Below are 14,689 nucleotides of genomic sequence, written 5' to 3'. Positions count from 1 at the left end.
TTACAGCTCACTGCTGCCACTAAGCCCTAGATTAGTAATGGGAGGCATCTATGAGTCCCCCCATTATTAATTTGTAAGTGAAAAGAAGTAAACACAAACACCGAAAAAATCCTTTATTTCAAATAAGAAACAAAAAAAAAACACCTTCTTACACCACTTTATTAACCCCAATTCCGACATAATCCACATGAGGTCCCACGATAAATCTGGACTTGCTACATATACCATGTTCCAAATTATTATGCAAATTATATTTTTCTATGATTTTCCTAAATTATTGGTGCAAATGACAGTCAGTCTAATAAGTCATCACCCGTTAGAGTATACATTGAATTTTATTGAAGAAACCTGCCAATCATAACAATGTGATCTTCAAAATTAAAAAAAACTCAAATGCACTGTTTAAAATTATTAGGCACAGTAGAGTTTCTAAACATATTATATGTTTTAAAGAACTGAAAATGCTCATTTAAGGAATTTGCAGCATTAGGAGGTCACATTCACTGAAATAAAAAGCTATTTAAATCCAAAACATACTAACAGGCCAAGTTACATGTTAACATAGGAACCCTTCTTTGATATCACCTTCACAATTCTTGCATCCATTGAACTTGTGAGTTTTTGGAGAGTTTCTGCTTGAATTTTTTTGCATGATGTCAGAATAGCCTCCCAGAGCTGATGTTTTGATGTGAACTGCCTCCCATCCTAGTAGATCTTTTGCTTGATGATACTCCAAAGGTTCTCTATAGGGTTGAGGTCAGGGAAGATGGTGGCCACACCATGAGTTTATTTCCTTTTTATGCCCATAGTAGCCAATGACACAGAAGTATTCTTTGCAGCATGAGATGGTGCATTGTTATGCATGAAGATGATTTCGCTCCTGAAGGCACATTTCTGCTTTTTGTACCATGGAAAAAAGTTGTCAATTAGAAACTATATACTTTGCAGAGGTCATTTTCACACCTTCAGGAACCCTAAAGGGGCCTACCAGATGTCTCTCCATGATTCTGGCCCAAAACATGACTCCTCCACCTCCTTGCTGACGTCGCTGCCTTGTTGGGACATGGGACATCTACCAACCGTCCACTACTCCATCCATCTGAACCATCCAGGGTTGCTCGACACTCATCAGTAAACAAGACTGTTTACAAATTAATCTTCATGTATATCTGGGCCCACTGCAACCGTTTCTGCTTGTGAGCACTGGTTAGGGGTGGCCGAATAGTGGGTTAATGCACCACAGCAAGCCTTTGAAGGATCCTACACCTTGAGGTTCCAGGGATTCCAGAGGCACCAGCAGCTTCAAATATCTGTTTGCTGGTTTGTAATTGCTTTTTAGCAGCTGCTCTCTTAATCTGATACATTTGCCTGGCAGAAACCTTCCTCATTCTGCCTTTATCAGCAGAAACACGTATGTGCTCAGAATCAGCCACAAATCTCTTCACAGTATGATGATCACGCTTAAGTTTTCGTGAAATATCTAATTTTTTCATCCCTTGTCCAAGGCATTGCACTATTTGATGCTTTTCAGCAGCAGAGAGATCCTTTTTCTTTCCTATGTTAGTTGAAAACTGTGGCCTGCTTAATATTGTGGAACATCCAGTTTTCCTTTTATTGGGCTCACCTGGCAAACTAATTATCACAGGTATCTGAGATTGATTTCAGTGATCCCAAAGAACCCTGAGACAATACCATCAATGACTTTAATTGAAATTAATTTGGAACATGGTGTACATACTGAAGTCACAGCATGTGGGCACAGAACATGTCCGCACGTTGTGGGCTTCAGGCAGAGACTGACTAGCTGCAGCTGTGAGGAGTGGCATCATTCAGTTTATCTGTGGTCATAGCTGAAGTTCCCAAAGTGCCCCGCCTGTCACCGCAGGTAAACTGACCTCAGGTGACCTCATTAAACTCTGTGACCTCACCTCAGGTAAACTGAGTTCACAGACCTGCATCTGCTGGCAGAAAACCACTTTTTTTGCCAAAAGATGCAGATTTGGTGCTGAAATTTATACACCATATTCCTGTACCAAATCTCCAGCTTCTGGCAAAAAAAAAGCTTCAAAACACGATGCGTTTTTGATGCGATAGTGATGCAATTTTTGACAGGAGATGTAGATTTGGTGCAGAAATATGGTGTTTAAATTTCAGCACCAAATCTGCATCTCGGCAAAAAAACAAACAAAAATGTTTTTTATGCTATTTTCTGCTATTAGATGCAAATTTAGTGCAGAAATGTCTGCACCAGATTTCTGCACTAAATTTGCACCGAAACTGTGTCAAAACAATTTTTGTGCATCTTTTATTGCCAAGAGATGCAGATTTGCTGCTCAAATTTATACACTATATTCCTGCACCAAATCTGCATCTCCTGGCAAAAAAATGCATCAAAACAGCATGGTGTATTATGGTAGTTTCAGCACCAAATCTGCATCTCTTGGCAAAAAAAATCTGCATCGCTTGGCAAAAAATAAAACCGCACAAAAACAGTTTTGACACCTTTTCGGTGAAGTTTTCTGCCAGGAGATGAAAACTTTGTGCAGAAATGTCTGCACCAGCTTTCTGCACCAAATTTGCAGTTTTCTATTTTCTGGCAGATCAGAAAGATTTCTGTCAGATCAATTGTCCTTTTATACAATTTAAAGTTATATTGGTCTATTAGGAAAGAAATGTATTCAGATGTTGCACTTGTAAAATACAAACAAAAAAATAGAGACTCATTTAGGCAGGATTCTAAAGTGCTTTATTAATCTTAGAAATGTCTTTTAAAGAGTTGGATGACGAACTACTGTCTACTGAGTTATTGCAATATGTTTTCTTTATATCTGTAGGAATATTTTTAGGTCAGTAGTTAAAAAATCCTAGAAAATACCTTTAGGCCCAGTGCGCACTAAAAAATAGAATTTTTATTAAGAAAATTCCGCAGGCTCTTAAACATTTCCGCACCTGCGGGAAAAAAAACGCAAAAAATCCGCACCGAAATCCGCATGTAGTATTGTTGCGGATTTGGTGCAGAATTGTCGCAGGTTGTTCCCTGCGGGATTTAACAGTTCTCCCCGATCCTGCTGTCCATGGTGCTGAAGTCTCCGGGCCATGCTTTTGTCCCGCGCGGCTGCCTCAGACGCTCTGCTGTTTGCGGATCAGCTGTGCACTGCATAACTACATATGCATAGGGCAGCCTGGAAGCAGGAGAGCAGTGTCCGGAGGCAGCCTCGCAGGAGAAGGTGAGTATAAGATCAGCGGTGACTTCAGTCAGCTGATGTGCAGTGACCGCTGGGGTCCTCCACCTGGAGTCCTCCACCTGTCACTGCAAAGCACATCAGTGAAGTCACCGCTGATCTTGGCGGCTCACTTAACTTGCGTCCTGACCCTCACAGTGAGCAGTCATGGTCTATGGCGCTCACTGTGAGTGTCAGGTGTAGCAGAGCTGGAAGCGTCTTGGGACATCTTGTGGATTACGTCGGACCTAGAGGGCTGTTACTAGGGGATAATAAAGTGGTGAAAGAGGGGGCTTTTTTGTCTTTTATTTCAAATAAAGGATTTTTGGGGTCTTTGTGCTTATTTACTTTCACTTGCAGTTTAGTGATGAGGGGGTGTCATATAGACGCCTGCCATCACTAAACTAGGACTTAGTGGCAGCTATGGGCTGCCGCCATTAACTCCTTCATTACCCCTATTGTTACCGCATCACGGCAATGGGAAGACCTGGGAAAAGTCCAGGACTGTCGCATCTAATGAATGCGGCAATTCCGGGCGGCTGCTGGATGATATTTTTAGGCTAGGGGCTCCCCATAATGTGGGGCTCCCCAGCCTGAGAATACCAGCCCCCAGCTGTGAGGCTTTATCCTGGCTGGTTATCAAAATTGGGGGGGAACGCATGCCGTTTATTTTAATTTATTTTACTGTACTCTATAGACCCGCCCACCGGCGGCTGTGATTGTTTGCACTGAAACAGCTGTCACTCCGCGTGGGGGTGTGTCTGCCTGCAACCAATCACAGCCACCGGTGAGCAGGGAAGGAGTGAATACGAGATGGAATAATGAGCCGGCTCTGGAAGATGAAAGAGCCGCCGCGGGTACAGTATGACAGCCACCCGGTCATCGATGAGTATGAAGCTCTTGCTTCTACCCCTTTGGGCCAGATTCTGTTCCCCATAAACGTTATACGGATAGCAGCATCTGGCCAGATACCGGGGATCAATCCTCCGCAGACCCAGAGTCAACGGGTGATTGATCTGCCAGCCCTCGAAACTACAGGGACCTGCGGAAAAGAAGTGACATGTAATTGTTTTTGCTGCGGGAATCCCGCAGCAAAACATACAGCTGTTAAATTCCGCATAGTGTGCACAGCATTTTTTTTTCCCATAGGATTTGCTGGTGAATCACTGCAGAGATGTTATGAACATTTTCTGCAGCGAAACATGCAGCAAACCCGCGGGTAATCCGCAGGAAATTCCGTCTAGTGCGTACAGCGCCTTATACTAATCTGTACTTTTTTTTTTTTCTTTGTCTATCTGGTATGAAACAGACATTGCAGATTTTCAAATTCATTTATAGGTTTTTCATCCACTCACTATTACTTTACTAGCTGTAGTACCCGGGCGTTGCCCGGGGTAGTAACTGTCTCTCTCTCTCTCTCCCAGTCTCTGTGCGTTGCTGTCTCTCTGTCTGTCTCTCTGTCTGTCTCTCTGTCTGTCTCTCTGTCTGTCTCTCTGTCTGTCTCTCTGTCTGTCTCTCTGTCTGTCTCTCTGTCTGTCTCTCTGTCTGTCTCTCTGTCTGTCTCTCTGTCTGTCTCTCTGTCTGTCTCTCTGTCTGTCTCTCTGTCTGTCTCTCTGTCTGTCTCTGTCTGTCTGTCTCTGTCTGTCTGTCTCTGTCTGTCTGTCTCTGTCTGTCTGTGTCTCTGCGTGTCTCTTTCATTGTCTATCTGTCTCTGTCTGTTTCTATCTGTCTCTATCTCTGTGTCTCTGTGTCTGTCTGCCTCTCTATCTATGACTGTCTCTATATCTCTGTCTCTATCTGTGTCTGTCTGTCTCTTTCCCCGGTCTGTCTCTTTCCCCCGGTCTGTCTCTTTCCCCCGGTCTGTCTCTTTCCCCCGGTCTGTCTCTTTCCCCCGGTCTGTCTCTTTCCCCCGGTCTGTCTCTTTCCCCCGGTCTGTCTCTTTCCCCCGGTCTGTCTCTTTCCCCCGGTCTGTCTCTTTCCCCCGGTCTGTCTCTTTCCCCCGGTCTGTCTCTTTCCCCCGGTCTGTCTCTTTCCCCCGGTCTGTCTCTTTCCCCCGGTCTGTCTCTTTCCCCCGGTCTGTCTCTTTCCCCCGGTCTGTCTCTTTCCCCCGGTCTGTCTCTTTCCCCCGGTCTGTCTCTTTCCCCCGGTCTGTCTCTTTCCCCCGGTCTGTCTCTTTCCCCCGGTCTGTCTCTTTCCCCCGGTCTGTCTCTTTCCCCCGGTCTGTCTCTTTCCCCCGGTCTGTCTCTTTCCCCCGGTCTGTCTCTTTCCCCCGGTCTGTCTCTTTCCCCCGGTCTGTCTCTTTCCCCCGGTCTGTCTCTTTCCCCCGGTCTGTCTCTTTCCCCCGGTCTGTCTGTCTGTCTGTCTCTTTCCCCCGGTCTGTCTGTCTGTCTGTCTCTTTGCCCCGGTCTGTCTGTCTGTCTGTCTCTTTGCCCCGGTCTGTCTGTCTCTTTGCCCCGGTCTGTCTGTCTCTTTGCCCCGGTCTGTCTGTCTCTTTGCCCCGGTCTGTCTGTCTCTTTGCCCCGGTCTGTCTGTCTCTTTGCCCCGGTCTGTCTGTCTCTTTGCCCCGGTCTGTCTGTCTCTTTGCCCCTTTGCCTGTCTGTCCACCGACATCTTATTACCTCACACATAAGCTTCTTATACTAACAATGTCCTTTGTTCCTATAGCAACCAATCACAGCTCCTATTAATAACCTGTAGTTCCAGGCTCCATTCACTTTAATGGAGGCATGTTTTTTGGACAGTAACTGTAAAGCGCGGGGTTAAATTTTCCTGTCAAAACAGTCTACGACGTTCCCTGGGTCACATGAGGCGTCTGTGCAAAATGTTGTGATTGTAAATGCGACAGTGCGGATTCCTTTAGCGGACACACACACACACACACACACACACACACACACACTCAGCTTTATATATTAGATTTGCTGCTTATTTGCTGGTATATAAATGTTGAGGTGTTTACATTTTCTCTTGGCTATTTCTTGTGATATTTAGAAATGTGCAACCATTAAGATATGTATTAATATTGTGTTTCATGATTTGATATTCTCTTTTTGTGTGTTACTTAATCTTAAAAAGATTTTGTTTTTGTAACCTTCACATAGATTTATGATCAAAAGAGCTCAAGGGAGGAAGCGTTTTGGTATGAAAAATTTCAAGAAACGATGGTTTCGACTAACTAACCATGAGTTTACATACCAGAAAGGCAAAGGTAACTCATGCATGTAACTCTTTTTTGAAGTGAAACTTTAAGAAACACAAAGTGTCGTTGGTTAGCTTCAAACCTTTTTTGTCACTTGTATCTAAATTCTTTAATTTCTGTTTAATACAAACAGTTGGGGTTTTTTTTAGAACTTATTTATTTTTACAAAATTTTGTTGGCTAAACTTTAGGAATTTTAGATGGCTATTTTCTAACTAAGTTGTTTATAGTTGGTCAGTCTCTATTGTGGTTTGTTGTCTGGACTTCCATTGAAGGGAAGAAAATTTAAAGGGAACCTGTCAGGTCCCATATGCCTTGTAACCTACAAGCAGGGTGATGTGTGGCCTAAAAACCCCTTCCTACCCATCCTTTTGTTGTAATATTGTGTAAAATGCATTTATAAAAAAAATGTTTTATAACTTACGTGTTCCCTATGTTAATGAGCAGAGGGACTAGTCCCAAGGGCGTCGTTCGCCCCATCTAGTTTGCCTTCTTTCTGTGGTACCATGCCTCTGTGGGTGTGATACCATGGATTTACATGAGCGACGTCACCGTCAGCTCCTGGAGATGCCGCGTGTTCCGTGTCAGCTTCACAAGCGCACAGCACATGATCTGAAGACTCCTGCGGCTCCGACCATGTGCAGAGCGCGTCTAAAGCAGGCAAGCAAAGACCCGGTTAAGAAGGCTGCGCAAATGAGAAGTGCCGTCGCTCATGTAAATCCATGAAGAAGGCAAACTAGACAGGGCGAAGCGACACCCTGGGGACTAGGACTAATACCTCTGCTCATTTACATAGGGAACACATAAGTTATAAAACATTTTTTTTTTTTTAATAAATTCATTTTACACAATATTACAACACAGGGATGGGTAGGAAGAATTTTTAGGCCACACATCACCCTGCTTGTAGGTTACAAGGCATATGGGACCTGACAGGTTCCCTTTAAATATAGTCCCTGACAACCACGGTAAAAATCAAACTCATTGGTGGATATATGCCATCAGTGGCTATTTGTAATACTTTTTCATATCACAAAAAGGTGCCAATAGTCAGTAGAAAATTGTTGAAACCAATCTTTTCAGCTTTTTAAAGTCTCATGGGTATGGACCACTTTAGTGCACTCTGCAATAAAGATATAAGTTGTAACATACTTGACGTCCAAAGTTATTTTTATTTATATATTTTTTTCAAATAACCCATTCATGGGTTTCTGTTTGATAATTTACGTCTGTATACACGATCTACCCCTACTTTTTCAGGTTTGACCACTCTGTCCGCAAGAAATCAAAACACGGGCATGTAAACAGTCACATAGACTATAATGGGTACACTTTCTATCCATGAAAAACACAGATTGTACATGTAGTAGGATTCATAAATGTTTGAACGAGACATAAATGATAAATTTTATAAAATAAAAAGCAATATTGTATAATCCTATAATCCTCGTATATGTTATTTTTTTAGGTAATAAGTAGTGCTGGTGTATAGTACTTACGATAGAAACATTGTTTGTTTCTTCCAGGTGATCACCCACTTTGCAGTATTCCAATTGAAAATATTTTAGCTGTAGAAAGAGTAGAAGAGGAGTCCTTCAAAATGAAGAATGTAAGTAAAATGGCAATATTGTTGGATTTCAAATGAAATAAACATAGTTTGTTTCTTAATATAAAAAAAATCTAAGCTAAATAAAAATTTGTCAGAAAATAACATTGTTGGAATCAACATTTTATATTACTGTTTTGTTTTTTGGTTTTTTTTTTGTTTTTTTTTTTACTTATTTACGGTATGTCAATAGGTATATTGTGAAGGCAGAATCAGGAGATGGGCATGCCATTACCAACACAGAAAGGGTAACAATGACAAATAACATCCATACATACAGTGCCTTGTGAAAGTATTCGGCCTCTTTTCAGGCTTCAAACTTAAAGATAAAAATTTTAAATTTTATGGTGAAGAATCAATAACAAGTGGGACATAATTGTGAAGTTGAACAAAATTTATTGCTTATTTTAAACTTTTATAGAAAATAATAAACTGAAAATTGGGGCGTGCAATATTATTCGGCCCCTTTAAGTTAATACTTTGTAGCGCCACCTTTTGCTGCGATTACAGCTGCAAGTCGCTTGGGGTATGTCTCTATCAGTTTTGCACATCGAGAAACTGAAATTCTTGCCCATTCTTCCTTTGCAAACAGCTCGAGCTGAGTGAGGTTGGATGGAGAGCGTGTGTGAACAGCAGTTTTCAGCTCTTTCCACAGATTCTCGATTGAATTCAGGTCTGGACTTTAATTTGGCCATTCTAACATGTGGATACGTTTATTTGTGAACCATTCCATTGTATATTTTGCTTTGTTTGGGATCATTGGCTTGTTGGAAGACAAATCTCCGTCCCAGTCTCAGGTCTTTTGCAGACTCCAACAGGTTTTCTTCAAGAATGGTCGTGTATTTGGCTCCATCCATCTTCTCATCAATTTTAACCATCTTTCCTGTCCCTGCTGAAGAAAAGCAGGCCCAAACCATGATGCTGCCACCACCATGTTTGACAGTGGGGATGGTGTGTTCAGGGTGATGAGCTGTGCTGCTATTACGCCAAACATATCATTTGGCATTGTGCCTAAATAGTTACATTTTGGTTTCATCTGACCAGAGCACCTTCTTCCACATGTTTGGTGCGTCTCCCAGGTGGCTTGTGGCAAACTTTAAACAACACTTTTTATGGATATCTTTGAGAAATGGCTTTTTCTTTGCCACTCTTCCATAAAGGCCAGATTTGTGCAGTGTACGACTGATTGTTGTCCTATGGACAGACTCTCCCACCTCAGCTGTAGATCTCTGCAGTTCATCCAGAGTGATCATGGGCCTCTTGGCTGCATTTCTGATCAGTATTCTCCTTGTTTGAGATTACATTTTTGATGGCTGGCCGGGCCTTGGTAGATTTGCAGTGGTATGATACTCCTTGCATTTCAATATGATCACTTGCACAGTGCTTCTTGGGATGTTTAAAGATGTGGAAATCTTTTTGTAACCAAATCTGGCTTTAAACTTCTCCACAACAGTATCACAGACCAGCCTGTTGTGTTCCTCAGTCTTCATGATGCTCTTTGTGCTTTAAACAGAACACCGAGACTATCACAGAGTAGGTGCATTTATACAGAGACTTGATTACACACAGGTGGCTTATATTTATCATCATCAGTCATTTAGGACAATATTGGATCATTCAGAGATCCTCAATGAACTTCTGGAGTGAGTATGCTGCACTAGAAGTAAAGGGGCTGAACAATATTGCACGCCTCAATTTTTAGTTTTAGTTTATTCTTTTTTTACAAAAGTTTAAAATAAGCAATACATTTCATTCAAGTTCACTTCGTTCAAGTTCACAATTGTGTCCCACTTGTTGTTGATTCTTCACCATAACATTAAAATTTTTATCTTTATGTTTGAAGCCTGAAATGTGTGAAAAGGTTGAAAAATTCAAGGGGGCTGAATACTTTCGCAAGGCACTGTAAATCACCCTATTGACCATAGTTAGTGAAATTATCTTGCTTTCTCTCCTCCCTCTGTACATGTTACAGAGCCACCCACAACAATTTCCCATAGAAATCAACAGTTGGAGTTATGTCCCAGCGCCTGCTCTAAAGGAAATCTTTAAATTTCATTGCTTCGACAAAAATATAGACCATATGATGCAATCTTGAGTCATGTAAATAAAATATCTTTAAAAATAATTGAAATTCAGAAAGTAACAGGTTAGAAAGAGATATGTTACAATACGTTTGTCTGTAAAAAAAGAAATAAAATATTCCTATTAAATAGAACGTTCCCAAATAGATTTTAAAGAAAAGGTTCTCCAAAAATTAGATAAAATGGTAACCGTGATATAGTTGAAACTCTAGCCTGTTCTAGTCACGTGTCCGGGTGGGTTGCTAAATGAAGACCTACAGCTTCTGAGACCTGTATGTCAACTGATAGAAGAGCTGTAGCGCACATACCAGAGTCAGCTGGGAGCAGGGCTGTGATGTGATTTTTTTTTTTTTTTTTAAGAAATACTGTATATCTTCTCCTCTCTGAACACAATGGGAGTTATCTCCAGCTTCATCTTCCTCAATAGTTTATTGTAATCAGCAAGGAGAAGATATTTCTTCACTTATCACAGCTGATGTATGTGGGAAATAGCTCTTCTGTCAGTTGAGACACAGGTGTCTTGAGCTGTAGATCTTCAATCTTCAGCCCCTCCTGACAATTGACAAGGATGGGTTTCAGTTTGAATTATATGTACCATGGGTGCCATTTTATCACATCCTTGGAGAAACCCTTTAAAGTCAGTCGAATCTGCCGACAGTCATTGTTTGGGGTCTCCTGCCATTCTCCGACAGATCATTTTGGGGAAAGAGAAGTATCTGGCCTCTTGGATATCCAACTTTTGGAGATAAACCGCTGCCAAAGAAGTGTGACAATGATTCTCTTATACAGAAAATAGGGGCGCTCTACCCATCTGAGCATGTTTGGGGAGTCAGGGAGATAACTGTTAGAGAAACAGTTGTCAGCCAAACTTCTATGTGTGTACCGAGGATTTGAGGGGTAAATTCATTCCAAACTGATTCCTCTTGTACAAAAAACTGTAGATAGCTTTGTCCTGAATGGTACAGATAATGTAGATAATAAAGTGAAAAGATCAGTTTTACCCTTAGGTTCCTTGAAATAATGCATTACTCACACATGTTAGTGCCTGGTAAAAGGTGTCACCGTTGACCTTTCCATGTCGTCGCTACATGAGAAAAGTGGTAATAATTTTTCACATACACAGCCACTAATGACAGGTAGGGAAGATACATAGGGATGAGCCTAAATTTGCTTACTAAATATTACAGTTTGTTTTGTCTTGTTAGATGTTTCAAGTTATTCAGCCTTCGAGGACCTTATATATTCAAGCAAATAACTGTGTTGAAGCTAAGGACTGGATAGACATCCTTACCAAAGTTAGCCAATGTAACCAGAAACGCCTCACTGTTTACCATCCTTCAGCCTTCTTGAATGGGCACTGGCTGTGTTGTAAGGCTACCTCAGAGAATGCTTCCGGCTGCAGTCCATGCACTGGGTAAGAAAATGTGTTGGTTATATGTGTGTGTCTATACCCATGGCCATTGGTAGTTTGGGAGGCAGTACAGCAAAAGCTCTGGATACCTACTGATGTAACTCTTTTTGGGCATCCGATATAGGACCATATTAAGTTTCATCAGCTAAAGAAAGAGATGTTACGTTCATTATGATATTGATGATAATGAGACTTTTCAAAAATCTTTTGCTCAAAATAGGAAGTATGAATATAAAAATAGTCCTATGGCCAGTGTGAAAATTGCAAGATTTCAACTTTATTTTTTAATATAGATTGTGATATTAAAAAAAACATTGTCAAATTATTAAAAGATGCATTTAACACAATGACCTGATTAGGTAATTTTGTGAGGATGTATTTCCTTAAAAGGAGGTTTGGTTTTTTTCAAAACGCCAAATTGTTACACTGTTAGTATCTGTTTGCTTTACAATAAGTTTTTCTTCCATTTAGTAGTCTAAAGCTCTTTTTAGACAAGGCAAAAATTGCGTATAAAATCGCAATATCATTTGAAACAGAGCAATATTCACAGTGTGTAATAGCTGCCAGCGATCGTAATATCATTGATTCTCGTGAAACCAGATATTTTAACTTTCTTAAAAATTATTGCTCGTCAGCCAAAAATTTTACCATGTGATAAGTCGATAACACCTCGTCAACACATCGCGCTAGAGAAGTGGATTCGTCTTTGTGGGTGTGCGAAAAGACATTTTTATTAAATTACAATGTGTCACCATTTCCTGATTTCAAAAGTAGATGTGTGTATGAATAATGAATGCCTTTCAAAATGTCTATAATTCACATAAACACCTCCCCCAAATGTTAAACGACTAGCGACTTTCCATCAACCGCAACAACGATTTTTCAAGCTAACATTTGCTTGTGTAATAATGACCTTGTACGCAAGATAACAACGCAATAACTATTTGCTCTTCACTAGCTATCGTGAAAAAAAAATCCTTTAAAAAAAGGCCTTAAGTGCCTGGTCTGACTGATTTTATTTAGTACAGACACTTGTGTATTGTGTACTGTTGTTTAGCTAAAATATACTACATATTAAAGCAACTTTTTTCAGTGATTCACAACATTTTAGATCTTAGATATATTTGTGCAAAGTACCAAGTCTACTTCTACATACAGATATATGTATTGCACATGTAGGTGAATGGAATGAATAGGAAAATTACTAATACTCTGCTAATATCTCTTCTTTGTGGACCTGTTGATGCATGTGGTGGGGTACAAGAATAGCGGTAGATCACAGATGCAGAGCTGTATCTGTGCAGGCCCAATTCCCCTACAAAGAATGAGACTCATATTTAGTCTTAAGATGAACACACACGGTTTCTCGTTTGTGACATTCTACCTACTTTACCTTGTATTGCTATCCTCACTCTGTCCCAACAGCCAATAATGTCACAAATGTCTACACAGGCTTAGTGTACTGCAAGGGAGTAGAGACTCTTATAATGTACCCATGTATTGTAATTAGTGATGGGCAGAACCGCTGATACCTGGGATTGGCAGGTCCAACTGGGTTTTAAAAAAAGAAAACAAACCTGGTTGTAGAAAGGATAGAGGGATTAAAACAAGCACTTTATACTTACCGGTCTCCGTGCAGCTGTACATTGCCGCTCATTATCTTGATGCATATGCACTGCTTTCCCCACTGACCGGCAGTCCCCATGTATCTGGTTGCAGTCAGACAGCGCCCCCAGCCTGTGTGACTGTGTCTGACTGCTATCAATCACGCACACTGTAGGTATCTATGTTGGTGTATAAATAAATAAAGCATATGGCTATAGGCTGTAGCCGCCACCTGTGTGCTTATTTTGGCTGTGTATCAAAATTAGAGGAACTGCATGCGGGTTTGTTTTTTTTTGTTTTTTTAAATATTATTAAAGTAAATCATTTTAAAAATCAGTGTGTAGTTATCCTCCTCACCCCCCAATTTTGATACTCAGCCTTCATAAAGCTGGAAGCTGGTATTCTTATGCTGTGGGCACCCATGCTTATTGGGCCCCCAAGCCTAAAAATAGCAGCCTGCAGCTGCCCAGGATTGTCCCATCCACTTTCTTAACCCCCAAAACAATCAGGTTCGATGTAATCCACATGAGGTTCCATGGTGATTCTAGCTCCGTAACTCCATTCAATGAGGTAATCTAAGGTCAGGTTACCTGACATTACGGGTGGAGGAATGCAGGAACCTCCAGTATAGTGTTTTGATCGCTTTTTTTTGCCAGGAGGTGTAAATTGGGTGCAGGAATATGCTGTAGAAATTTCTGCACCAAATCTGCATTTCTTGGCAAAAAAAGCGGGGCTTTCTGCCAGGAGATGCAGGTCTGTGAACAGTTCAATGAGGTCCCCTTAGGTCAGGTTACCTGCAATCACAGGTGGAGGACTGTGGAAACCTCCAGCTGTGACTGCAAATATCCTGAATGATGTCACCGCTCATTGTGCTCAATATCTGCCTGAAGCTCACAGCTGGTGGTCATATTCTGTGCCTGCTAGCTGTCACTTCAGATGTAGCAGAGTTGATCATCGTGGGACCTCGTATGGATTACGTCGGACCTGGGTGTTTTGGGGGTTAATAAACTGGTGAAAGAGGGGGGTTTTTTGTATTTTATTTCAAGGAAAAGATTTTTTTCAATCTTTGTGTTTTTCTTTTCACTTACAGATTAGTAATGGGGGTCTCATAGATACTCCCCATTACTAATCTAGGGTTTAGTGGCAGCTGTGAGCTGTCCCAAATCTCTTATTACCCTTACTGTCACCATGCCAGGATTGCCGCATCTAATGGATGCGACAATCACGGGCAGCTACAGGCTGCTATTTTTAGGCTGGGGGCCCAATATGCATGGATCTCCCCAGCCTGAGAATACCAGCTCACGTCAGACTTTATCATGGTTGGGTATCAAAATTGGGGGGGGGGGACCGCATGATGATTAAAGCTGCTTGTGGTTCCTCTTACTTTGATACACAGCCTAGATAAACGCACAGCTGGGAGAAGCAGCCTGTAGCCGTATTCTCTGTTTGTGCTGGGTATTCTAATATGAGGACACCCTACGCCATTTTGTTTTAGTTATTTATTTTTACACCAATAGTCCCGCAGACAGAGTCTGTGATAGCAAGCAGTCAGACACGCTGTCACACA

At 41.4% G+C, this 14,689-nt stretch overlaps 1 protein-coding gene across 1 annotated transcript in view; it reads left to right on the top strand.

Moving 5' to 3' along the window:
* Positions 1 to 14,689, top strand: part of RASA3 (RAS p21 protein activator 3) — a 390,943-nt gene that overhangs the window by 356,476 nt on the left and 19,778 nt on the right. Inside the window, exons 19-21 of the mRNA XM_075336422.1 lie at positions 6,323 to 6,429; positions 7,946 to 8,028; positions 11,312 to 11,520. Of these exons, the coding sequence (XP_075192537.1) occupies positions 6,323 to 6,429; positions 7,946 to 8,028; positions 11,312 to 11,520 (399 nt within the window). The remainder of the gene's footprint in view (positions 1 to 6,322; positions 6,430 to 7,945; positions 8,029 to 11,311; positions 11,521 to 14,689) is intronic.

The sequence above is a fragment of the Anomaloglossus baeobatrachus genome, chromosome 2 (genome assembly GCF_048569485.1).
Source record: "Anomaloglossus baeobatrachus isolate aAnoBae1 chromosome 2, aAnoBae1.hap1, whole genome shotgun sequence".
Lineage (NCBI taxonomy): Eukaryota > Metazoa > Chordata > Amphibia > Anura > Aromobatidae > Anomaloglossus > Anomaloglossus baeobatrachus.
The sequence above is the reverse complement of the archived record's forward strand: the minus strand, read 5'-3'. Positions and strand labels throughout refer to the sequence as shown.